The 24,223-nt window shown below is 35.4% G+C and overlaps 3 protein-coding genes across 6 annotated transcripts; 1 reads left to right on the top strand and 2 right to left on the bottom strand.

Moving 5' to 3' along the window:
* The first annotated feature begins 1,542 nt into the window (after positions 1-1,542).
* LOC125421232 (small ribosomal subunit protein uS12) lies at positions 1,543-3,765 on the top strand. The gene is made up of 4 exons (XM_048469464.2): positions 1,543-1,700; positions 2,573-2,728; positions 2,824-2,950; positions 3,408-3,765. The coding sequence occupies exons 1-4, from the start codon at positions 1,696-1,698 to the stop codon at positions 3,546-3,548; spliced, it is 429 nt and encodes a 142-aa protein (XP_048325421.1). The 5' UTR covers positions 1,543-1,695; the 3' UTR covers positions 3,549-3,765.
* A 467-nt stretch (positions 3,766-4,232) lies between these two features.
* LOC107413673 (uncharacterized) lies at positions 4,233-9,782 on the bottom strand. Of its 3 annotated transcripts, XM_048469584.2 has the most exons (10): positions 9,637-9,782; positions 8,423-8,602; positions 8,120-8,311; positions 7,215-7,496; positions 6,859-6,893; positions 6,687-6,779; positions 6,158-6,344; positions 5,446-6,065; positions 4,813-5,315; positions 4,233-4,740 (listed from the first exon to the last, which is right to left on the bottom strand). In XM_048469584.2, exons 1-10 carry the CDS (start codon positions 9,674-9,676, stop codon positions 4,671-4,673), a joined length of 2,202 nt encoding a protein of 733 aa, XP_048325541.1. In that variant the 5' UTR covers positions 9,677-9,782; the 3' UTR covers positions 4,233-4,670. The 3 variants fall into 3 exon arrangements, with proteins under 3 accessions (XP_048325541.1, XP_048325539.1, XP_048325540.1); XM_048469582.2 differs by having other exon boundaries at positions 4,233-5,315; XM_048469583.2 differs by having other exon boundaries at positions 4,233-5,312.
* A 6,598-nt stretch (positions 9,783-16,380) lies between these two features.
* LOC107413676 (uncharacterized) lies at positions 16,381-22,344 on the bottom strand. 2 transcript variants are annotated; one of them, XM_016021688.4, is made up of 3 exons: positions 22,185-22,344; positions 17,714-22,072; positions 16,381-17,051 (listed from the first exon to the last, which is right to left on the bottom strand). In XM_016021688.4, exon 2 carries the CDS (start codon positions 21,992-21,994, stop codon positions 17,723-17,725), a length of 4,272 nt encoding a protein of 1,423 aa, XP_015877174.3. In that variant the 5' UTR covers positions 21,995-22,072; positions 22,185-22,344; the 3' UTR covers positions 16,381-17,051; positions 17,714-17,722. The 2 variants fall into 2 exon arrangements, with proteins under 2 accessions (XP_015877174.3, XP_060675748.1); XM_060819765.1 differs by having other exon boundaries at positions 17,714-22,326.
* Between the last annotated feature and the right edge of the window lie 1,879 nt (positions 22,345-24,223).

The raw sequence follows: 24,223 nt of genomic DNA, 5'->3' as shown, positions 1-24,223 counted from the left end.
AAGACTCACATGTTTTGCATGTGATCATTTCTTTTTGTTAATTTGACAGAAGAAGCACAAAACAAGGTTTTGGTTAGTTAAGATGGAAAAAAAAAAAATATATATATATATATATATATATATATGTATATATTTAGTATACAATGTATAAAATCTAATAGCAATTTTTCAATAACATACCTAACTGTTCGATTCCATAACCCTAAAGCTAAAGGTCGATATTGAATCTTGACACAAGATCACCATGCAGCGTCCATCTCTTGCTAACTCCTCCTGCAAGCAGTAATCCAAGGCTCTAATTTTCTTTATATTTATTTGTTAATTTTTTTTTAAATAAAAAAACTGTGATGCTAAATTTTATTATTATATGTATTTAATGGATTAGACTATCTTGGATTTTAATACCACCAAATATATTAGAATAAGTAATTGTAAATGTTAATTTATATATATCTGGTCACTAATTTAAATTTCTATATCTTTATTTTTCTTTTTGTGGAATGAAGTTTTACAATTTAAATTAGTATCGTTATTATAACCCACTTATTTAAATTTCTAATGTAAGGGATTTACCATGCCAACATTTCATATAAAAGTATTTTTTAGAGTTAAATGCACATTACAATGTATCCTCTCGTATGAGCATAGATCATTTCGAATTATTTATAACTTTTTTTAATCAATTTTCTTTAAGTTTCAAAAAATTACATTCGGTAATAAACTGTTCAACATAACGGAAATTGTTAAATTCCATTCCTTTATAGCTTAAAATTCTTTGAAATTGTTAAATTCCATTCCTTTTTAGCCTAAAATTCTTTTATTATTATTATTTTGTCTGCTAAATAGTTAATTTTGGATTATTTTAAAATTAATTAAAGATAAAAAAACTAAAAAATAAATTTAGTGTTTTTTAACAGGAAATTTGACTTGGTGTTAAAAAATAGATGAATTTAATGGTTTCCCTTAACTTTTAACACATTGTCTTCAAAACATAATTTTTTTTTAAATTCAAAGAGTTTCAAATGCAACAAAAAAAAAAAAAAAAAAAAAAAAGACAAAAAAGAAAAAAAAATGTAAAGAACCCAAAATGAACTTTATCCAAACTAAATGGTAGCATGGTGCATTTAACATTATTTTGCAAAAAGTTGATATTTACATAGCATTTTAGCTCTAATTTCATTATATTATAAATAAAAAACAAAAAAATATAAAGTAATCAAATTTTTTCAAAATTTTAATATTCATAATTTAATATTTTTTAAATAATTTATCTGTCTATATACATAAAATAATATTAATTTAATATCAATAAAAAATTATTACTTAATTGTTTATCAAAATTTTGATAAAAAATTTCGTAAATGTAGTATTGCTCAATAAAAAATAAAATCTATATCATATGTAATTACAATTTGAGGAATTTAAAACACAGTTTGTAGAATTATAAAATATTTATAAATAAATAAGAGACGGGGAAGGATGACAGATTTGTCATATCGTTAAAATACAAAGCCCATTTCCGTCAATAAAAAAATACGTAAGCAAACCAACAGTATATAACGAAAATACGCACGGTTTCGTGGGATTCAAAATTATAGGCTAGGGTTTTTCTAAGCAGCCGTTGCTTCTCTGCAAATCAGCTAGCCACTCTCCAGTTTCATCTGTAGCAGCAGACCAACCCAATATCTTTCAGCCATGGGGTAAATTTTTAATTCTTTTTATCTCTTATTGTAAATCAGTAGTTGAGATCCGTGTAGAGAACATTTTCTCAAAGAAAATAGCCAAAAAGAACAATTATTTGCTTTCTACCACATTTTCTTTTCTTCATATTTTTAAGACTTCAATTTTTATTTTTATTTTTGTTTTTGAATGCTTAGTTGGCTAGCAAGCTTTCTGAAAAAAAGAAAACGGGCAATACACTAAAAGGGTTTTGAATAATTCGTTTTCGTTGTCTGCTACTTAAAACCATTCATGGGAATAATTAGGTTTTTTGAATATAGGTTTTATATCCGACAATTTTCATTTTTTTTTTTTTAACCTTATTACAGTTTGATGGGTCTGATAATTACAGTATATACCTGTTACTGGGCTAAAAAACTTGCAAAATTGTGATGGTTTGCATCTTCGCTTTGTGAGTTTCAAGCAACCAAATTCACTGTATATTAACATCTACGACTCCTGTTTGAAATGCAAATTGTTCTTTACCTGGAGGAACTACTTAAAAATTTAAGCTGATGAGTAAGTATGAAACTGGAGTTGGTAGTTAATATGAAAGATAACATGATTATATAGTGGAAATTGATTATGCCGGTTGAATAGCATATAAAAAGGTGACGGAAGTTAAGCAATTAGATATCGTTAAGACTACGAATGATGATCAATATGATGGTCAACAAACTTGCGCATTGATTTATGTTGCGGTGCCTTTATATGATACTTTTGTCTTCCCGTTGCATATTACAATTTTCGAACTAATATCTGGTAGCCTTGAAGATGGATGGATTTACATTAAGATACCAATTTCACTCATTGAAGTAAGTTTTTTAACTTGAGAAATGTGCGATAATTGCAGGAAGACACGTGGAATGGGAGCTGGTCGTAAACTGAAGTCCCACCGCAGAAGGCAGAGGTGGGCTGACAAGGCTTACAAGAAGTCCCATCTTGGGAATGAATGGAAAAAACCATTTGCTGGATCATCTCATGCAAAAGGCATTGTTCTAGAAAAGATGTGAGATGGATGGTCCATGTTAATAAATTTAATCCATACTAGTAATTTTAGTTAAATCATGGAATATTAACAATTTGCGACTGGTCTTGATACAGAGGCATTGAAGCCAAGCAGCCCAACTCTGCTATTAGAAAATGTGCCCGTGTTCAGCTGATCAAGAATGGGAAGAAGATTGCAGCCTTTGTACCCAATGACGGTTGCTTAAACTACATTGAGGAAAATGTAAGTTTACTAGCAATGGAAATGAATTCAAGTTTTTTGGATATGATATGCCAATATAATAATATCACAATATTTAGTTTAACATAAAATATATTCATCTAGTAAAAAGATCTAGACACCTTCAACTGTTTTGTAATTTATGGTTATGTTTGACCTCTTTTATCTTTTATCTTTTATCTTTTTTGCTTAATTCTTTTTATGCCAATATATGAGGTCTGGCCCCTAGAGTGTGGATGTTAGAGGATGAAAACATGTGGTCTTGAGTTTCAACCCTCTGATGAAAATTGATCAAATATAGTGTTTAGCCTTAACTGCTACCATCTTCACCTTTGGGGGGCTTGTGGAGTACTGCATGGGTTCATCTATCTTTTGGAATGAATTGCAAGTGTTCTTTGTTTTATAATCATTGTGACGTGTCCAACTGCACAGCTTATAAAATATGGTATTCCTGTTGCAGGATGAAGTCTTGATTGCAGGATTTGGACGGAAAGGGCATGCTGTGGGAGATATTCCTGGTGTCAGATTCAAGGTTGTGAAGGTATCTGGAGTGTCACTTTTGGCTCTCTTTAAAGAGAAGAAGGAAAAGCCGAGGTCCTAAGCTTACTGGCGATTGCTGATGTTTACATTACATCTCCGTTCTCAGTTTTGTTTTTCCGTAGGATTATAGTGTTCGTGCAATTCAGTGAGGATTTTTTGTCAACACTGTTATATCATCAAATATGTGCTTGTATCCTGTTCAAAGAGACAAATTTTTGAAAATGGAGGATTATTGATGATTAATGTTATTCTGTCATTTTGAGGTATTATATATTACATATCATTTGTGTCCCCTTTGTAGGATTATATGCCCATTGATAGCGTTATGAATCGCAAGTCTTTGGTTCTATAAATTATTATTGATATTATGAGCTTTTCGACGTTTAAAGAAACTATTTTGCCACTCAAAAAAATTGCATTTGTATAGTCGTTTCTTCACCAGACTTTTAGGTAGTTTAATAGTTAGTTAATTGAACTGTTTTTGTTCCGATATTTATAGCATCGCACTTTTAGTATAAGGTCAAAAGTTTATTTTGTCAGTGTCAGTGTCTATTTTGAACTTTTTAGAACAAAATTAAGATATCATAAGGGTATTGTAAATTTCAATTTCTTGTGATGAAAGATTTAAGGAACGTGTTTTATCTAATTATTGAAAGCCTCAATTCACTCATATTATGACATAAACATTGCCCTATTTTGCACCTAATGAGAACGAAAAATGAATTAGTCCTAAAATAAACTAAGCTAATAAAATTCATATAACATAAATTTCACAACAAAAGCACTAGAATTTGGATCTCTAGTTTCCCAAATATACAACCAGAATAACAAAAATATGCAAGTTTGGACGCATACTTTACACCGCCATCCTATTTACACAACACAATCAGATGCCTCGATTATTTTTAACCCACAAAATAACTAAATGCTTCACCTACTTATTCTCAGTGTCCTTAAATGGTTGATGCCCTTGAAAACCACCAGATTCCTGTTTTTCAAGAATCCATACTACACGTAATAATATGCAAAACAAATTCAACTATTCTTAAGATAAGATCCCTTACGGAAATTTCCTTTTGTTAAGAACTTCACTGAGGATGAAGATGCTAGTCAAACATATTTTTCAGACTTCAAGATGCCAGGCTGACCACTTGGAGCAAGTTTGTCTTTGCCTTTAGCTCAATCAAACCGCATTATTGCCAAGTTTAAAGGCACCAATATGTCTACTTATACCATCAACTTCATCTTTGAACCTGTAAATATTTTCCTTGTCATAAATTTGATATGGATAATCTCTAGGAAATTTTGAGTTTGGGAGCTCATACTCATTAAGAGATTTCTTAATGGGCCTGTAAAGGGTGCTCTCCACATGCTTTCTGCCCTTATTGTTCCTGGCAGAACCTTTGGTACCTTCATTTTCTGCCTTGGTACGGATGACAAAATCTGCAGCTTCATCATCCTTACTTCCCACTTTCTCAGTTCCCAGGCGGTCTTTATAACATGTTTTGCAAGGTAAATCATTCTCATCTTTAAAAGTCATAGTGGAGCAATTTTTAATGGTGTCCTCTTCGGCATGCTCATCTACAGATGCATTCTGCACTTCTTCAATCTGTGCCGAATGTGTAGGCCTTACGTGAATAGCAGGCTGGCAAACATTTTGCTTGCTAGTCCAAGTTAAAGCTCTTGATGGGTGAAGCTTGCTATATCTAGCTTGGTTAGCAGTTCCATTAGGATTATTGATGCCAGATCCAACTCTAGACTCTGAACTTTGTTTACCACAAAAAAACTGCGAAATTCCTTCTGCAGTTTGCAATGAATAATCTTCCTGCTAGAAGGAAAAAACACCTAACATTAGCATTAGCTCAATGTGAGTGGTATGAAACTATAACAACTTTAAAATCCAACTTGCAAATTGTTAGCCATTCATCATACCAGTGAACAACAATAGAAAAACTAACCACATCAAAAAAGCCAATCTTTGGAGATGGCAGCCGAAGACCTGAGGGCTTGATATTTTTTGGAGAACTGGTAGGAAGAGAACCAGTTTCCAGTTGTATCTGTTTACTTTGTTGATTTGGGAGCCCTATATCCAGATTCTCATGTCCCACAGGACCTATACAAGGTTGATTGTGCACATGTTTTTCTGAAGCTGAATGCTGAGAAGAAATACTCTCAGGAGAAACCGGTTTGAAGGTATGACTCATAACTACTTTGGGATTATTCGCCCTTTGGTTCACAGAAGCAGAAGATGATTCTGAGGACCATCCATCGAGGGAACTATCAGGTGAAGTAAAAGAGGAAGATTTTGGCATGGACAACAAATAAGTTTGGTCACGAGAACTTTCCAGATCACTTTTGCTCCGCATTGTGCATCTTACAGGAGTTCTTAAGGTTGAACCATTTACAACGAAATTGGCTTGTGTGGAGTACATTTTTTTCCTTGAAGAGATCAAATGAGATGATGAAGAAGAAGCTGCAGCTGGAAAACATGATGAAGAAGATTTTGGGGATGGTGTTGAACTACATTCGACAATGGTATCCTCTGGACAAGGTTTCCTCATCATGGTCAAATAATGTCCTGCTTGAATTACAGTTCAGGCAAGATAAGAGCCAATAAAAGAATAATACAATTACAAACTACAAATTCCACATTCTAGGGGATTTTCTCACCTGAACCAGGTTTTCCATCTTTGACAACACTAGCAACTGAGGAAGCCTTTTTTGTTGGAGCAGGTTTTCCATCTTTGACAACATTAGCAACGCTTTTTGTTGAGGCAGGTATTTGTTTAACCCGATCTAATATCTTTGGTGGCTTCGGAGAGGATGATGAATTGATTTCCCCACTTCCAGCAGAAAGCTTCAATAAAATAATTAATTTTCTGTCAATCTAACCATATTCATCCCAGGAGATAGTACATGAAATCTACTTTAATAACTGGCTGCAAAAAGGACTCAATACTAACTTAATAATTGCCCCATTTCCAAGTCTTATCAAAGTGCCACCATGCAATCATTCAATCAAGGAAAAAGCTTTCTATCCCAACTGTAAATTTTTATGGTTGGGTTGATACCCCTCAGGCACTGCCATGTAGCTATGGAGGGATCCACACAATGCAACATGGCAATGCCTGCGTGGTGCGAGTGCAACTGTAAAGAATCATGGTTGGGCTACACAGCATTGCTCTTCAGAAAAACATACCTTTTTCTGGGAGGCCACTGCTACAGAAGACCCCTTAGACTTCTCTACTCTATGCGGCTTGGTACTTGGCCTTCTGGAAATTGGCATGTCCATCTGAAATTCCAAAATGTATAACTTCAGTGTGAAAATACCTTAACAGAGAAGATAAGCATTGAGCAATGACAAGACTCACCCTTGTTCGAGAGGTTGCTCCCAGTTCCTTTGAAGCTGAAAAGTAGTGACAAAACAAGCATACATTTACACAAATGAAAGTATGGGATAGGAAAATTTCCAAAGAAATGATGTTGAAGCTACAGAATGCATGAGGGATGCTACTACCACATTAAAATTTAAATATGTTCTATACTGCTACAGCTATACAATATAAAATGTACATGTTGCCTGGTTGACCCCACAACGGCGTGGTAAATTAAACGGTGTACCACAGCCAACTATTAAAATAAATGACGCAAAAGCCAAATCTGCACAAATGTTCCTAGTTTACAAGTGGGAGGCATAACTGCCTCATCCCATTCTCAGATAATATACCATGGATAGAAGTGCATTTACTATGGAGATTTATGTTGCTTTCTCCTCTTAGCAATTTAAGACTTGAAGCTGCCAAATCAGATGCACTAGTGTATTTATGCATTGAAGCTTTCATATCTTCAAAAAGATCAATCTCAAGGCTTGATAAAGAAGAAGTGCCGCTCTCTATAGTAGAGTTTGACTCTGTAGACCTCCAAACATCTTCTTGAATTCTAGGCAGAGAAGTCCCACGTTTCTTGAATCCTTGATTCACAATGGACAATTCCTCAGGATCCAAAACTCCTGGGCACAGAAATGATATATTTAGTAGATATATGAGGAAAAAAAAAATAAAAAAATAATAGAAGCTCTTGCAAAACATGGTTGTTAGATAGTGCATCGTCTAGGGAAAAAAATGAAACTTAATGTGCAAGTCTTTCCAATATTGCAGTGCATCAGGATGTACAACATGCAAAATTAATCAACACAGTGCCTTTTGTTTAAAATATACTAGTTTTATTGTGAATCTGCATTGTTTTATCAAATGTAGGACTGAGAATCATTTGCACCAAAGGATGATGACGATGATACATTAGAAATTCATTTAATGACTTCAATATAATCATCTGATTGTTTAGAATGTTCATTATTTATGCTAGACACGTTTACAATTGGTTAAAAAAGACAATGAACACAAGTTTCTGGGAGCACTATAAACAACTATAAGCATATGGATGCTTGTATATGCATGTTTTAATATAGATATTATTTATTGACCAAAAGGAATAATATGTACAATATCAAAAGGAATAATACGTACAATATCTATCTTATCATGAATGACACACCTTTTACCATTTGGCATATGTTGCAACACAAAGTTAGAGAACATTGTCATAAAAAGGTCTCTACCAGGTTAAGCATACCTGAATTTGTAAAGAAGGCATTATCCCAAGCTAAACTTTTGCGCAAATCACACATATCAATTATATTTGTGCTCTCTGGTTCCAAAGACTGGGATGGCAAAAGTACTTCTTTCTCATGGCCAAGTATGTCAAGCGCATCATCCATAGCATGATAGTTCACAGTCTGAAACAACTCCTCAGGTTCAAGAACTCCTAAACGGGTAGGAACATGGGAAAAAAGTATAATTTTTTGCAGAGATGGTGTACAAAGATATTCTTACAGATAGGAACTAGATAGAAATACATTCAGCACATAAAAGACACCTGGACTTGTGAAAAAGGCACTATCCCAAGCCAAACTCCGCCGTATACCGTACTTATCCTCAGCCTGTAAACCCTCCAGGTTCTCATGCTCAAGCATGGTTGCTGGTTTCTTCATGTCCTGTGGACTCCCAGTGTCAAACAGTGTAAAACCATCAAGCTTCTTTCTCTCATCTGCAATTGCTGTCAAATTGAATTGACAAAAACAAACTGGTTTAGGCAACAGCAGAAAAGTTGAATACAATATAAGACTGAAGGAAGAGGGTGCATTAGGTGAAATAGGCACAACTAATTCTTTCATTGAATAGATTGACTATTACTAGCACTAACAATCAGTAATACAACCGTTGTAGCATGTCAGTCATTTACTTTTTACATTGGTCTTTTTGAAGCTTCAATTTGAAGCAGTTTTGTGTTCTGTTTTCAGTTTTTATTTTTCTAGCTCAAGGAAATAAATTGAAATGAAACGAAAAATCTAGACAAGCAATTTAGAATCTACATGTGTTTAATAGTAGTGTAAATCTCTTTTTACAGGGAACAGCCACTGATTTGTTTAGAAGGTTACACACCATCTGTTATTTAACAAATATGAATCACGGAATATGTGCAATCATTCTAATTATGTCATCAAAACAAGTAACCTCTAACATAATTATATGTGGTTCATTGCATAACAAAAATCTAAAACCAGTTGCTTCTATGTTTAGAAGATTTAAACACATGGGAATATTTTAATTAGTAAGGCAGAACATAGATAACATGCCAGAAAGATTGGATTATTAAATAATAACATCATCAAATAAAGCCTATCTTTTGCTATATAGAGTTTCACAGATCAAAACTGACCATTTTTTCAAGTTCTAAACCAACCACAACTTGCTCTTTTAGCATTTTGGGAGAATTGAGAAATGAGAACCAAACAAAACTCAACAAAAAGCTAAAAAGTTGATTAAACGCTATTTGCTCCAAAAGGGATTCTTACCACTTCTTCTTTTAACCAAAAATTTCTAAACTCAAATCTCAAAATATATCCCAAAAAAAAAAAAAAAACCCAGAATTCGACATCGCAAATAGGATTATAAAATAATAAATAAATAATAAAAAGAAGAAGAAGCAGAAGATAATAATCCTCATCTGGACCAGAACAACGGATGAAAGTCTCTATGCGTGCAAGGAAGAAAAAGAGAAGAATCATAAAACCAAGAAAGAAGAAAAACCTGGGAAATGAAATCGTTGAGAATCATACTCAGACGCCATGGCAACTGATTTCGAGTTTCTTCTTCCAAGAGTTCTTGAAAATCCTGAACGAAGAAAACAGAGAGAGAGAGAGAGAGAGAGAGAGAGAGATGGAGGGAAGTCTTAAAATTTTTAAGTACAGTTTTAATTTTAAAAAAACGAAAATATTAATTGGAATTAAAGAGTAATTAATGGGAATAATGAGGATAAAAAAGGAAGTTTCCATGCTGGCAAGCAGGAAAAAAAAAAAAATTATCTTTTTTAAAAAGAAAACAAAATAATTCATTTTCAAGAAACAAAAGATAAGCTCAATGAAAATTCAAAACTACATCTCGTTTCCGCGCCAGATGGATTACTGGTCCAATCAATTATCTCCACGTGTAAACTGACATTTTTGTCTCGGAAATTAACATGGTAAAATTGTTTAAATAGGGCGGGAAAATCATTGGAATTTTTGGGGGAAAAAAAAAAGAAAAATTAAAAAGAGATGTGATTAAAGGCCGCGGACAATAATAATAAAAGATACCATAGGAGCGTCTTATTATGAAATATTTAGATCTTAATGATTGGAAGACCACCTAAAAAAAAAAAAAAAAAAGTTTAATGCGTTTGAATATAATGACATTGAGCAAATTACGTTATTTTTTTTTTTTCAAATGATATAATTTGTTTGTCAAAAGAAATGATATAATTTGTTTATTCAAAAAATTTATTATTAATTTTTTTATAAAAAAATTAAATTAATTTGTCAACCATTTAAATATTGTTTACATCGATTGTGTTTTATTTATTTATTTATTCTTTCCTGATGTGGCTCTTTTAGTTACACCGTGTGTAGTAACATGAAATTATCCTAAAAGATGGTATAAAATAGCTTGTCCTTGTAAGAAGTGGAGGACCTTTTTTGTTGTTAATGACAGATTGAATTTTCTTTCTTCATTCTTCTCTGAATGGTTTGGAATTGGACCAGAAGGGTTTGGACAAGTAAGAGCCTGAGATCTCCTTCTTGGTGATTCCACATTGTGACTTTCTACGTCAAATTGATATCAGAGCTTCAGTTATATTTTTGGAGTATCCATGGCCAATTCCGGCAAAAGCTCCCATTGAAATTCTGGCGAAAAATAGAACTCGAAAACTCTCCTATTTGCTGTTGCCAAACTGGACCAAAAATTCGATACTCTCTCAAATGAGATTCGGCAACCTTGTTCAGTTATTAACTCTAATCTTGTGCTGAATGTTGAGGCCGCTGGTTCTCACCCCTCTGAACATGCCGGCGACTTATCCACAGCAACCCAGATTCAACAAACACCCGCTCTAAATGATCGGCAAACGAGCCGCAGTAAGACAATCACTCACAATTTCAGCATAACTGAAACCTGCTTCCAAACAAAAAATTATAGATGACAACGAGCTCTACATGGAGAACTGACCAAGAGGCTACAAAAAAGTTTAGCGAAAGCCCCCAATCTTTACAGCAACTCTCACTCCAATCTTAAGATTGCAAGGTTTGATCGAAGCATTGACATTTATTTTAAGTTTTTCTCCTTGCGGTGGTGAACAGTGCTGTTTGTCACGTGGTTGCCTCCATCGCCTCTGTAACCATACTCAATTTGAAACGCCATATTTTATCGATTTTTAGTAAGAAAGCCATATTTTATCTTTTGCTGTTTCTATTTATCAAAATCATATGATAAGTGGTATCTCGCTCCAATTTGAGATATTAATGCTTAATTTGGTAACTTCGGATTTGGCTGAATTTTGAAAAATACATATATTTTCTCTTTTAATAACAAGTGCGAACATTCAAACTAATTTACCTAAAAATTAAAATTTGTTTTTAAAAAAAAAAGTGCAAACATAATAATTATACCATTAAATGAACAAGGCTAAATGAACAAAACTTTGTTTGCCAAATTATCTTTTATTTACCTTTCTATTTATTCAACAGAGCTCCATTAAAGATGTTCTTAATTGTATATTATCAAAAAACCAACCTTCGTTCGTCATTCTGGGTGGGTGAGGGCTTTATTCTTCAGATCGGGTATTGGGAGTTTACAGGTTTTGGAAGTTTTATTTATTTATTATTATTTTACATTTATTATTTTTCGGTTAAATTTGAAAATATAAAAATAAGTTTTTGAAAATTAAAAAAAAAAAAAAAAAAAGGTTAAAAATGGGCCACAAATCCAAGGGCAACAGAAAACCTAGCCCACTAATCCTTAACTTTGAAAACTAAAGGCACTCTCAGTCTATTTATTCATATCATATTAATTTGTCCACCATTAACATTTTAACATACTATCAAATAAGTTGACATTAAAATCTCACCGCATAAACATTTGTATGAATAGTGTTATTATCATTCAATAATTTTAGCAAACCCACAAAAATTTCAACCATCCAACCGAAAAATATGAATAAAACCAATTTATCACAGAAGTTGCGTCAAGCTTTCTGATAGCAAGTGTAATCCAACCAAAGGATATAATACACCCTAATGATAGAAATGCATCAGAGCAAAAGACCAACTTACAGTTTATGATAATCTACCCACATCAAACCATTGCTAACAAGGACTGGTTAGAAGCAAACCCTCTTGCTTCTGTGGAACATTTATATTTTGAGGAGTCAGATCACTATCCGATAATTATACACTCAGATGGAGTTGAGAACAAATGTCTTAGACCATTCAGATTTTTCAAAGCTTGGATCTCAGATCAAACAAGTTTCAAAGTGGTTAAGAAGGCCTGGAATGAGGGGTGGAAACCAGGAATGGCATGTCATAAATTAAAAAGAAGTTTGAGGAACACTTCTAGGGCCTTTCAAAGATGGAATAGAGAGCATTTTGAATATGCTCACCTCAGAATAAAAACACTAGAGGAGGAACTGAACGATGCCCATAAAAAAGGAGATTACATTAAAGAAAATTCAGTTTTAAAAGAACTGAGAATTCAAAGGTCTCGATGGGAGTTCATTTTGCGACAGAAGTTTAGAGATATCTGGCTGAAAGAAGGTGATAAAAATTCAAATTTTTTCCACATGAGATTGGTCACGAGGAGGAGAATAAATAGAGTGCATGCTATAAAAGATGGTCAGACGTGGCTTTATAAGCCGAAACTTATTGGGGACTATTTCATTAGTCAGTTTACAGAACTCTTCAAGCTAGATCACCCTCCAGATTCAGGAGAAATCCAACAGTTGGGTGAACTATGCATCTCGGAATCAGATAATGCCTTGCTCACCTGAATACCTTCAGAAGAGGAAATCAAAGAAGCGGTGTGGAGCCTACACCCTCTGAAAAGCCCCGGACCGGATGGCTTCCTTGGAATCTTCTACAGAAGCTATTGGAACATTGTAAAGGAGAGAGTTATCAATTTTACCCAGGAATGTTTTAAGAATTTAAGCATTGCTTTAAGTGTTAACTCGTCCTTAATCGTTCTCATTCCAAAATTATGTCACCCTCAAAATTTCAACCATTATAGGCCCATATAAGCCTTTGTAATTTTACGTATAAAATTGTTTCAAAAATTTTGGCAGGAAGGCTCAGCAATTTATTAGAACGAATTATTTCACCCAATCAAGGAGCTTTTGTTCGGGGTCGATGAATCGCAGAGAACACGGTTGTGGCTCAAGAGGTGGTGCATAAAATTAGATCGCATAAAGGGAAGAATGGCCTTATGATAATGAAGGTTGACCTAAAAAAAGCTTATGATAGAATCAAATGGGAATTCTTGGATAGAGCTTTAAGCTCCTAGGGCTTCTCTGAAGGTTTTCGAAGGCTGATACGAAGCTGTATCTGTTCTGTACACTACTCTTTACTTCTTAACGGAAACATATGTGGATCTTTTTCCCCTGATAGAGGGCTGAGGCAAGGAGACCCGTTATCGCCTCTTCTCTTTATTATTTGCTCGGAGTTCCTAACCAGATTATTAACAAGGGAGGAAAAAAAAGGAACTCTTCATGGAATAAAAATCTCAAAAAAATGCTCCAGCAGTCAGTCATCTCATGTATGCCGATGATCTACTTATAATGTGTTGGGCAAAACCTCAAGAGGCAGCAGTTGTGGATAAATGCTTCAAGAAATATTGTGAGTGGTCTGTTCAGCAGGCAAATGTAGATAAGTCAAGCATTATTTTTTCAAAGAACAAAAGCAAGAGGGACAAGAAAACCATCAAGGCAGTTCTAGGCTTCAAGGAAATGGGCTCAAATTCGATTTACCTTGGAAATTCTTTGGTTACTGGACGAAACAAGTCAAAAGAATTTTTCAAACTTAAAGAGAGGGTCCGAAGCAGGTTGGAGGGATGGAACAAACAGCTCCTACCAAAGGCAGGAAAAGTTACTCTTCTCAAGTCCATTGCCCAAGCTCTTGGACGCTTTAGCAAGGAAGTTCTGGTGGGAAACTAAACCAAACTCAACAAGGTTCTTGGCTCTTAAGGCTTGAAATGATATTTGTAAGCCAAAAGAGTTGGAAGGGTTGGGGATTAGAAGGTTCAGAGATTTCAACACTGCCTTGCTAGCAAAACTTGCTTGGAATCTGGCCGTTGGAAAAGATAAATTATGGACAAGATTGCTTACCTCTAAATATCTCAAAGGAGACTCTTTCTTTGAGCATAAGCTGAAAACAGGGGCATCCTGGATTTGGAAAGGAATTTTAAGCTCTAGAAACCTTATTAAGGCTGGGTCTTGTTTCAAATTAGACAATGGAGCTTCTATTAATTTATGGACTGATCCTTGGCTTCCAGATCTTCCTAACAAAAGTCCAAGACCTACAGATGGAGGTGTTATAAGTGATGGACAAAGAGTTTATGAATTTCGAGACCTAGATTCTGGCTCATGGAACAAACTTATCATCAGGTCTCGATGACTCGATTAATGCTATTTTAAAGTTAGTTTGGCCTCCGACTTCTGTACAAGATAAGCTTTTGTGGACGGGAAACAAAGGAGGAGGTTTCTCGGTGAGCAGTTGCTATAATTTGAAGTTTCGAAACCATCTTCCTTTGGGAAAATCCATTTGCTGGAAAAAGTTGTGGCAACTAAACTTGCATGAAAGACAAACTCTTCTATGGAGGATGATTTCAAATGCTATTCCTTCGAAGGAGGTGCTGGTTGCTAGACTAGGAGGTGATGATGTCATATGCGAAGTCTGTGGAGCTGAAATAGAGACAGCCTTTCATGTTTTTAAAGAGTGCCAAGGGATTAGAATGCTAGCTTTTGCCAGTAGATGGGGTTGTAAGATTGATCAGTGGAATGTTAATTCAGTTAAAGAGATGGTGGAGTTTTGTGTTGAGCCAAGAGCAAATCATTTCTTTATTGGAATGGATAAAGAGCTTATCACTGTGTTTCTGGCTACTTTATTCTACGCTAGCTCGAATTTTAGGAATGAGCCTTGAAATGGAGCTATACGCAAGGCTATGCTGAAGTTTGAGAACTTAATGGATGAATTCTTTGAAGCTTCCTGTTCATTGCAAATTGTTAAAGGTTTCCAAAAGAAGTGGTCGGTGCCAGCTCAAGGCTGGTGGAAACTAGACACGGATGCGACTTACGCTGATGGGAAGGCTGGCCTTGCTTTTGTGGCCAGGGATAGCAACAGAGAAATTAAGTTTCTCGCTTCTAAGAGTATTCAGTGTGACTCCCCGTATGAAGCAGAACTCCAAGCTATGAAGTGGGCTTCGGCATGTGCTTAAGACAAAGGTTGGAATTTTCTTGAATGATCCTCAGATGCTGCGATGTTGGTGAAAGAAATAGCGAACCAATCAGACCCAACTCTTAGCTGGTTCACCTACTTTGAGATGACAGAAATTCGAGCAAGGTTCCAAAAGTTCAATTGGTCTTTAAAATGGAATGCTAGATCTGCTAATGGCTTAGCTGATTTAATAGCAAAGAAAGCCTTGGCTGGCTCCTCTTTTTTTGATTTAAATTGTATTTAAGATCTCTTGCCCAATGATATTCTGACCATGTGTGCTCTTGATCGTCTGGGCAAGGATGTTTGTCTGTAATCCTCCTTCCAGGGGGTTTGTTTTGTGCTTAATGCAAGGTTCTATTCATCATAAAAAAAAGAAAAAAAAGTTCATGAAACAAAGCCTCATAAAAAGCCAGTGCATTATTTTGGCATTTCTAAGACACTTCCCCAACTCAGACTATCATCAAATTTAGCAATAAAACAAGTAAAGGTTCATTAAAGCTGCAAAAACACCCATGATATAACCACCAAACATGAACAAGTTTATGTCTTATCACAAAGTCCTGCAATTTTGCAATTTTCTCATGGAATGAAAAAAAATTAAAAATTAAAAATTAAAAAAAAATTAAAAAAAAAAATATTCTATATCTTGCTAACCTAATACTTACAGTATTGTTAACTTGCTCCTTTGAGCTAAGATCAAACAGAAAAAAGATACAACAATTCCTCGATCAATCACGAGAACCTTTCGCTCCAAGATCTAGGCTTTCTGAGCCATTATGCTAGCTAAAAAAAAATACTACAAAATGAAAATACTTTCTTTGACTTGCATATACATATAGGGGTTCTATTTCTAACCCAGGTATTGACTACTGGTAACTAGGATTTACTATTCTGCAAATATATATGGAAACATAGAACTAGTACTGTCATAACATTGACTAAAAGGATGGTAAAATTCCTAGTTTGAAGCACCTTTCACAATAAACTGGAGATTGCCAACAAACCTTAATTCATGTAATGCATTTCAGCTATCTATCAGACATATAGAACTTAATTTACTTTACTCATGACACTCTACCACCAAAATTTAGCACATTATAACACCTTATGATAAAAACTCATGTATTGCAGGCAAGAAAGCGTTCACCTGTGCTCCTATACAGCCAAGCCTGCACATACAAGGGCTAAGAAGTAACACACATACACCAAACAGAAAAGTCATCACTCAAAAGCATCTGTTACCGCGCGAATTATTCTGAAGTTAATAACCAGCTCCTGAAGCTCAGTCAAGGTATACAACCGTGGTCCCTCAGCACTGTTGTGTTAGCAGAGTGCTTAGTTGCCGTTGACTTTAAATGATAATGCATAATCAGGACTAAATTTTCTTCCCCTTTACCAGGAGATTACATGACTCCACAATTAAATCTTGTTGCCTCAAAGGACAAAAGCTATAAATAAACGATCAGCTACCTCTGCTATAGACACACTAAGCAATGCATTAACTAAGCACACAGCCGCACATGATTACAGGAGAAAGTAAAATTATGCATTCTGGTGAAAAACAAAACGGAGATAACTCTGAGCAGACTACGTCACGGGCAACCAGATGAATAAACAATCTGGTTACCTCCTTGAAGAGCCCAAGAAGTTACATGTCCGCACCATCGCACCAGTAACAGAAGTCCATCAGCTTTTTCTTCAGCATCTGCTCTCCTATGATAAAGAAAACAAACATTTGAAGTTTAATAGAAAACAATATTAAAACGTCTCAAACTTGAGAAATTTTATTGTTACTTAGAAATGCAACACTATAGTTGCCTAAAAATTAACATGGCAGTAAAACATTGAAGATTTCTCCATCAATCTTTGCATCAAATATAATCAAAAATTTTCCGCGAGTTAGGCTCAAAACCGTTGAACCAAACCCTTTCAGATAATTCATGATGTCATGCACCTTGTTAGTTGTCCTTTTCTACCCTTTTTCCTCCGGGTGCTTTAATTTTAAGTTTATACTTCTCTTTGTGATCTAAGTCTAGCAAGATTTCTTTCCGTAGCTCTCTCAACATATCCTTCAGATAAGAAAACAAGTGCAGAAGCTAGGGATTTTCAGAGCAGTTTGTTCATACAATCTCCCTCCAACCCACCAACCCCTACCGCCCCCTCCTCCCCCTCCCCATTTTAAAAAAATAATAATAAAATCAAAAGAATCAACCTGAAGAGAAGTGGTCATGCGTAGTAACTAAGTCTCTTATTACTTCCACTCCCCTTTTAACATCCCATACTACCTTAAAGAAATATTTAAGGTGAGCATCAAGCAAAACTTATGAATAATCCCAAAAATCATTAAGACGAAAATAAATGGTATTCATACATACCTAAAACGTTCAAACCAGATTAACTTCAAAAGCTGAGAGATCAAGTTGCATGTCATGGTCATGAGTAGAGAGATCAAGTTGCATCTCATGGTCATGGGTGGAGAGATCAAGCTGCATATCATGATCATGGGTTGAGAGATCAAGCTGCATCTCATGATCCTGGGTAGAAACAACTGGAGGAGCTTTAAATGGGATAGTTGGGGTATAACTGAGCTGGTAATTTACCATTGTTGGACCAAAGATATTGAATTTTTCAGCACTGCTGCAAGCAACTTCTGCATCAGAACTCTTCTTAAAGATAACCCTAGCACGACTACTCTCTCTATCAACCTCTGTTTCACTTTCCTTAAGTGGTCCAAAGCGCTTAAACATCCTATTCAGGACTGCTTCTGAGGGAACAGCTCTCATCTCAGAGAAATTCATTATAAGTTCTGCCGGCGCATTCTCATCCACATACCCAACAGGCTTCTCCACCGCCAAAACATGATTGCCATTAGAATAACGCTTCCTGGAGTATGGCCTACGATTTTCTTGGGGTTTATCTGGCTGTGCAAGCACAAGCTGATTATCTTTTTTTCTGTTTCCACGAGATGCTTGTTCTTCCGAACCATTTTGGATGACCCTGTCAGTCCAATAGGTGTCACTCATGTCATCAAATTCAAAAGTTTCAGGTGACCCAAAAATAGAATGGGACACTTTCTTCCTTTTACCAGTGACCTTGTCCATAACGAACTGCTCCATCCCAGGACACTGGCCCTGAACTACTGAATTCCTAAAATCAGAGAAGAAGCTAACAACTATATTCGAAAAGCTGTCTTCACTCATGGGATCTTGTGCTGCAAACTGAAGCTGTAACAGCAGTTCATCCAGGGAAGAATACTCTGCTGGATCAATCATCCTTCCTCTATAGGCATCCTCAGGACTCTGATAGGAAATATCATATCCATCAGCAGAACCATCCAGCTTCTGGAACCTGTCATTGTTAGACTTCATTATAGGAGACCCTGTCAGCTGACTGGCAGCTCTACGCATACACTCACCAATCTTAAAGGATTGCTTTGGAATAGAAGGTGTGGAACTAGAGACTTTCGCAACAGCAATAGTTTTCCTTCCATCTAGCATTGTTGTGTCATCGGCATCGGCACCCTTCCGTTTCTTGCTAGACCCAAGCTCGCCATCTGGAGAATCTCCGCCACCCATCAGTTCTGTCAAGCTTCTTTCTTTTATTTTAGGATATACGCCATCCCTCAAATTATGTTTACGCTTATGAGAAGAGCTATGTTGTATCAACATCTCCTGGCCAGAGGCAATCTGGCCATCATCCTTACAAATGAGATTTGCACTCTCATTCACCTCACTTGAATGTATTTTATCCTCCATTAATGAAGTATCAGTGTCATTTTCCACCAAGCTTCCACAAAATTGAAATTCTGGCAAGCTTGAATAACCCTTCAAACGGTAGAAGGCCAGCAACTGAGCTTTAGCTATCACAAGTTCTAATCGGTCACAGCCACCAGAAGAGGACTGAGCTAACTCTTTAATATACTGGATCAGTTTATCAGCTTGAAAAGAACTACTACTTGCTGTGGAATCATCTGTTCCATCTCTTCTACTAGATTCTTGTCGGATTCCTGCATTTTCAACAATTTGGAATTTGATCTTGTCATAGGAATCTTTTGGTATGCAAGAGCATGCTAGCCCCAGCTCTATTCGCCTTGAAACTTCTTTCAAAGCACAATTGACAGCATTTTGGAATGTTTCTGAATTGCACTGCTTCTCTATCTGGGAGAAATGCGTCCGAAAGCTTTTTAAGTTATAATGGTCATTCCAAGCAAATGTTCGATCCCCAAAATATGCCACCAAAAAGCAGTCCTTTTTATGATATTTCATTGCCCTCTCAGATGCATCAGTAAAATCAAATATCTGTCCAGGCCACCATGGATGGCTCTTCACTTTACCCCAGACTATATCAGACACTGAAAACACACCTTCACTTTCTGGTGGCAGATCATACTTAGGTTGGTTGACTACAGAAGAACTTCCTGGCAGTTCAGCTTCCCATGCAACAATTTTATCTTCATCAGTTTTCAGTTGTTCACTATCAATAGCTTCTTTTTCCACTTCCGAGTCCTGCTCTCCATGTAAACCAACCTCCTCAGGATCAGCAACTTTTTCTTCAACTCCTACATCACTTGCAATATTTATCTCAGTCACAGCACTATCACTGGCCTTATGCTTGTCAAGAACCTCTTTAATGTTCAACTTTTGATCAACTTCTTGACACCTGGGTACTTCAATTGCAGAATTTAGAACCTCATCAGCGTCCATCGGAGCAACATCCCCATAATCAGCAGCATCGCCATCTGTTTCTGTGCTCCTCCACATTGTCTCGGTCTTTGAGTTCTGGTCATTTCGAGAACAAACCTTATCAACAGAGTCAGGAGCCTCAACCTTTGTATTTATAGAAACATTCTCATTCAGTGCTGTAACTTCAGTTTGAACCTGCAGAGGCTGACATGATGATGTCATATCTGTATGTAAATCAACTTGATTTTCAGTCAATCCAGCTACTTCCTCACCATTTTCGTGTTTATTTTCAACTTCTATTTGCTGTTCTACATGTAAACCAACATGATTTGCAACTGCAACTTTTTCTTTTGCTTCTGTTTCTGGTGCTGTATCAGCATCAACTGGAAGAACATCATCTGTCACACCCTTTTCAATGTAATCTTCAGACTTCAGCAGTTGGTCGCTTTCACCAGATCCAGGACCTTCACTTTTGGAAATTACAACTTTATCATGGTTTCTATCTGTATCTACCTGTTCGGCATCATTAACTTTATCATCTATTTCCATATCTTGTCTCGTATTTGGCTCCACCTGGCTAGTATCAAAAGCAATAGTTTCTCCAGCATTTGATAGAACCCTGTCTGTTACTGCAACTTGACCTTCAACAACCACTTGAGTATGAAGAGATGAACAATCTGAATCTGATGCATGCATATTACTGTTATTTTTGTTGCTATCACCAAGTAAATCAATGTTTACCTGCTTGTTCTCTAACTTTTGACCTAAACTTTCAATAGTAGCATCATTCTCTGTAACTGCAACATTGGAACCCAGATGGCCTTCTTTATCCGCTGCTGCAAATTCCCCAACAACAGCAATTTCTCTTTGTTCTTCTGTATTCAAACCCTCTTCATTGACAACAACTGAAGCTTTGTCCTTGTGGATTTGGGTTTGTACATTAGTATCTTCCACAGTTGCTGAAGAACATACAACCATGGTTTCGATCCCAGGATTCCATACTTCATCATCTTTAACACCAACTTTCTGTGTCTTCAATTCATCAGGCGTATCTGCACCATCACCAATCGATTTCCCAGCTTCATCCACGCCCTCCTTGACCAATTCTCCAACCGACTCCACACTCTCTGTTGTAGTAACTTCCTGAACATTGATTTGGGTTTCTCCATCTGAAGGACCAACTGAGGAACCTCCTAACCCATCTTTGACTCCAGGAGCACTCACCGTATTGTCAACAACTGCAACTTCCTGTATATTAACATCCTCAGTACCATGATTCTCACCTGCAACCGCCTCAACCATTTCACCTTTGATTTCCTCCTCCTTCGCATCCACCTCAACATCCCCAACATCAACAACTTGGGTTTCTCCACCTGTGGAATCCACAACAGCAGAAGAACCATCAACATGAGAAGCCACTCCTGCATCCTGAGTTTCACCACCATCACCACCCTTTCGCTGATCACTCCCTGTAGCTACCTCTACTGCTTGCTCCGAGCCTCCATCCGTCGTTACAACCCCAACCTCTGCCGGCGCTTCAGCAGCCTGAGATCTTTCTTCAACTGAATCTGAAACTCCAGGTCCCTGCAAATCAGACCCAACAGCTTCACCATCTAAAGTATCCGCACCTTCCTTCGAACCCACCTCAACCTCCATCACTCCACCATGACCCATCTCATCGTTCAAGCTCTCCCCACTACCACTAGTACAAACACCACCAACATAAACATCAGAACCCAAAACCTCCACCATTATGTCCTCCCCATTACAAGTCTCACCTTCCTCAGCCACCACACCTTCAGAAAGAGACCCCTCAATCTGACCCTGAACCGTACAAGTCACAGTATCCGCTAGGGTTTCACCAGTCACATGCTCACTCACAGTCACTGTAGACTCTGAAGCACTAACCAAGGAAACATCCTTGTCCTTGGTTTCTTCCATTGAATTATTATCTGGGTATTTTTCCAAAACCATAAAACCAGCTCTTTTTTTCTTTTCTCAGAAAAAGAAAACCCAGAATTCGATAAACCCTAGCGATAATATTGATCAAATCTACGCAGTGATATCAAGTGAAACAATCAGAGCAGCATAAAGAGAAAGAAAAAGAAAACAGAGAATCGAAGCTTGTGAAAGTAAGAAAGTGAAGGTAAGATCACGTTCATACCTTGTTAGATCTTCTGGAAAAAAATCGAAATTTTTTTTTTTTTTTTTTCCCAGGGTGTGCAGGCTATAGAAAGAGAGAGAAAGAGAGAGAAAATGTCTCTGGGCATAAGGTAGGTGTCCTTTAAGAGATCTTAAAAAGTAAAATAACAAAAAATATAAGCAGGGACCGAATATAATGCGATGCTGTCCCTTTTTTTTTTTTTTTTTTTTCCCCCCTTCTCTTTTTTTCACTTTTCAGTGATTGGTCAGCAATTGCAGCTCTTAATTTTAGAGACTGAGAGCAAATGAGTTTTCATTTCAGTGTTAGATTGTGACAAGCCAATAGTAATCTGACAGGTTGGCATTGGTGTTTTATGATTGGACCTGGGTAGGATTTTAGGTAAACTTGGCTGTCATATGAGAAAGACCTTTGAAATTATTACACTTGCTAAGGTAAGATGAAAGGAAACGAAATTCGATAGCCTTGAAGCTGTGTGGTACAATTAAGATTTCCCACCCAAAAAAAAAACAAAAAAAGAAGTGTACTGAAGGATTTAATTTGGCTACCAATTTTAGTACAAAAACATTCTTCAAATAAATAAATAAAAATATAATGTAATTTTTTTTTCTTTTATAAAATGAAAAAAAGTTAAATAAAGACATGTTTAGTTTACAAAATGCTTAATCGAAAACTTGGTCTTTAAAAATATTAAATTTGATTAAAATCAATAAAAAAAATAACTTTTATACTTATTTATGTAATTTTTAAATGTAATAAACTATCTAATTTTAAATGCATTGCGAATATATTAAATATATATTTAAAACTTATCTAAATAAAAATATAAGAATAACAATTTTAATATTTTAAATAAGAATAAGTTGAAGAATTATTTATTCTCCTATAATAATTATTAGGGGTGGGCTTGGTGCGGTTTGGTTCGGTTTTATAGATTTTTTTAAACCGAACCGATCAATTCGGTTTGGATTGGATACGAACCAAACCAAACCGATCACCATGTTCAACCCGAACCGAACCAAACCGATGATCCTTGGTCGGTTTGGGTTGGGTTAACGGTTTAGATCGATTTGGATCTCGACCCAAAATTTTTTATTTATGCTATTTTGAGACAAAAATTGTACACATTGGGTTCAAAATTGTATAAAGTTTTTTTAGGCCTTTTTAATTATCAATCTTCAATCATATTCATGCATTATATTTTGAATTAAGCATCTTTTTTCAAGCTATTATCTAAATTACATAATATCTAAATTAAATAATTTTAATATACATTCAACTAGCAAAAATACCAAATAAACTAACTATTAACTACAATGCAACATGAAACCATACAACTACAATACAAGTAAGATAATACAAAATAAAATTATATAACTATAATATAAATCTACAACTACAACCTAATTATACAAATACATCATACACCAACAAATAAATTCTATAACAAATCTACAACCATTATTAATTATAAAATAGAATACAATCCATATTTGAAATCTTAAATTTTAAAATGAACTTATAATTAAATAAACTAACAATCCATAAAAATAAAAATTATTTTAAAAAGTCTTCTTCCACACTCTTCAATCTCATTCTCACAATAAAATAAAATAATAGTTTTATTTTATAATTATATACTATATTTATATATAAAAGTAAAATAAAATGTTAGTTTAATTGATGATCGGTTTGGTGCGGGTTGGGTTGGATAAATTTCATCCAACCTACAACCCAAACCGACCGTTTCGGTTTTTTTTATATATTTAACCGAACCAAACCAATTACTAAATTAAAACCAACCCAAACCAAACCAAATATATCGGTTTGGTCGATTTGATCGGTCCGGTTCGGTTTTTGCCCACCCCTAATAATTATTCATTTATTTAAAACTGTACCACATATAAAAAAAATTAATATTGTATAAAAATTATTGTATTTCTATATTCATTCTACATATCAAATATGTTCTAAATATTGATATTATTGTTATTAAAAAAATAATCCATTAATTATTACTAATAATTATCACCAATAAATTT

The sequence above is a fragment of the Ziziphus jujuba genome, chromosome 8, assembly GCF_031755915.1.
Source record: "Ziziphus jujuba cultivar Dongzao chromosome 8, ASM3175591v1".
In the NCBI taxonomy this organism is placed as follows: Eukaryota; Viridiplantae; Streptophyta; class Magnoliopsida; order Rosales; family Rhamnaceae; genus Ziziphus; species Ziziphus jujuba.
Note: the sequence above shows the minus strand (reverse complement) of the source record. Positions and strands in the feature narration are given on the sequence as shown.

Coding starts and splice junctions, on each gene's coding strand:
- LOC107413673 (XM_048469582.2), bottom strand. CDS start 9,676: ATGGCGTCTGAGTATGATTCTCAACGATTTCATTTCCCAG. Junction 8,603..9,636: donor TCAACGATTTCATTTCCCAG/GTTTTTCTTCTT, acceptor TCAATTTGACAG/CAATTGCAGATGAGAGAAAG. Junction 6,345..6,686: donor CAGTGGCCTCCCAGAAAAAG/GTATGTTTTTCT, acceptor ATTTTATTGAAG/CTTTCTGCTGGAAGTGGGGA.
- LOC125421232 (XM_048469464.2), top strand. Junction 2,729..2,823: donor GGCATTGTTCTAGAAAAGAT/GTGAGATGGATG, acceptor GTCTTGATACAG/AGGCATTGAAGCCAAGCAGC. Junction 2,951..3,407: donor TAAACTACATTGAGGAAAAT/GTAAGTTTACTA, acceptor TTCCTGTTGCAG/GATGAAGTCTTGATTGCAGG.
- LOC107413676 (XM_016021688.4), bottom strand. CDS start 21,994: ATGGTTTTGGAAAAATACCCAGATAATAATTCAATGGAAGAAACCAAG.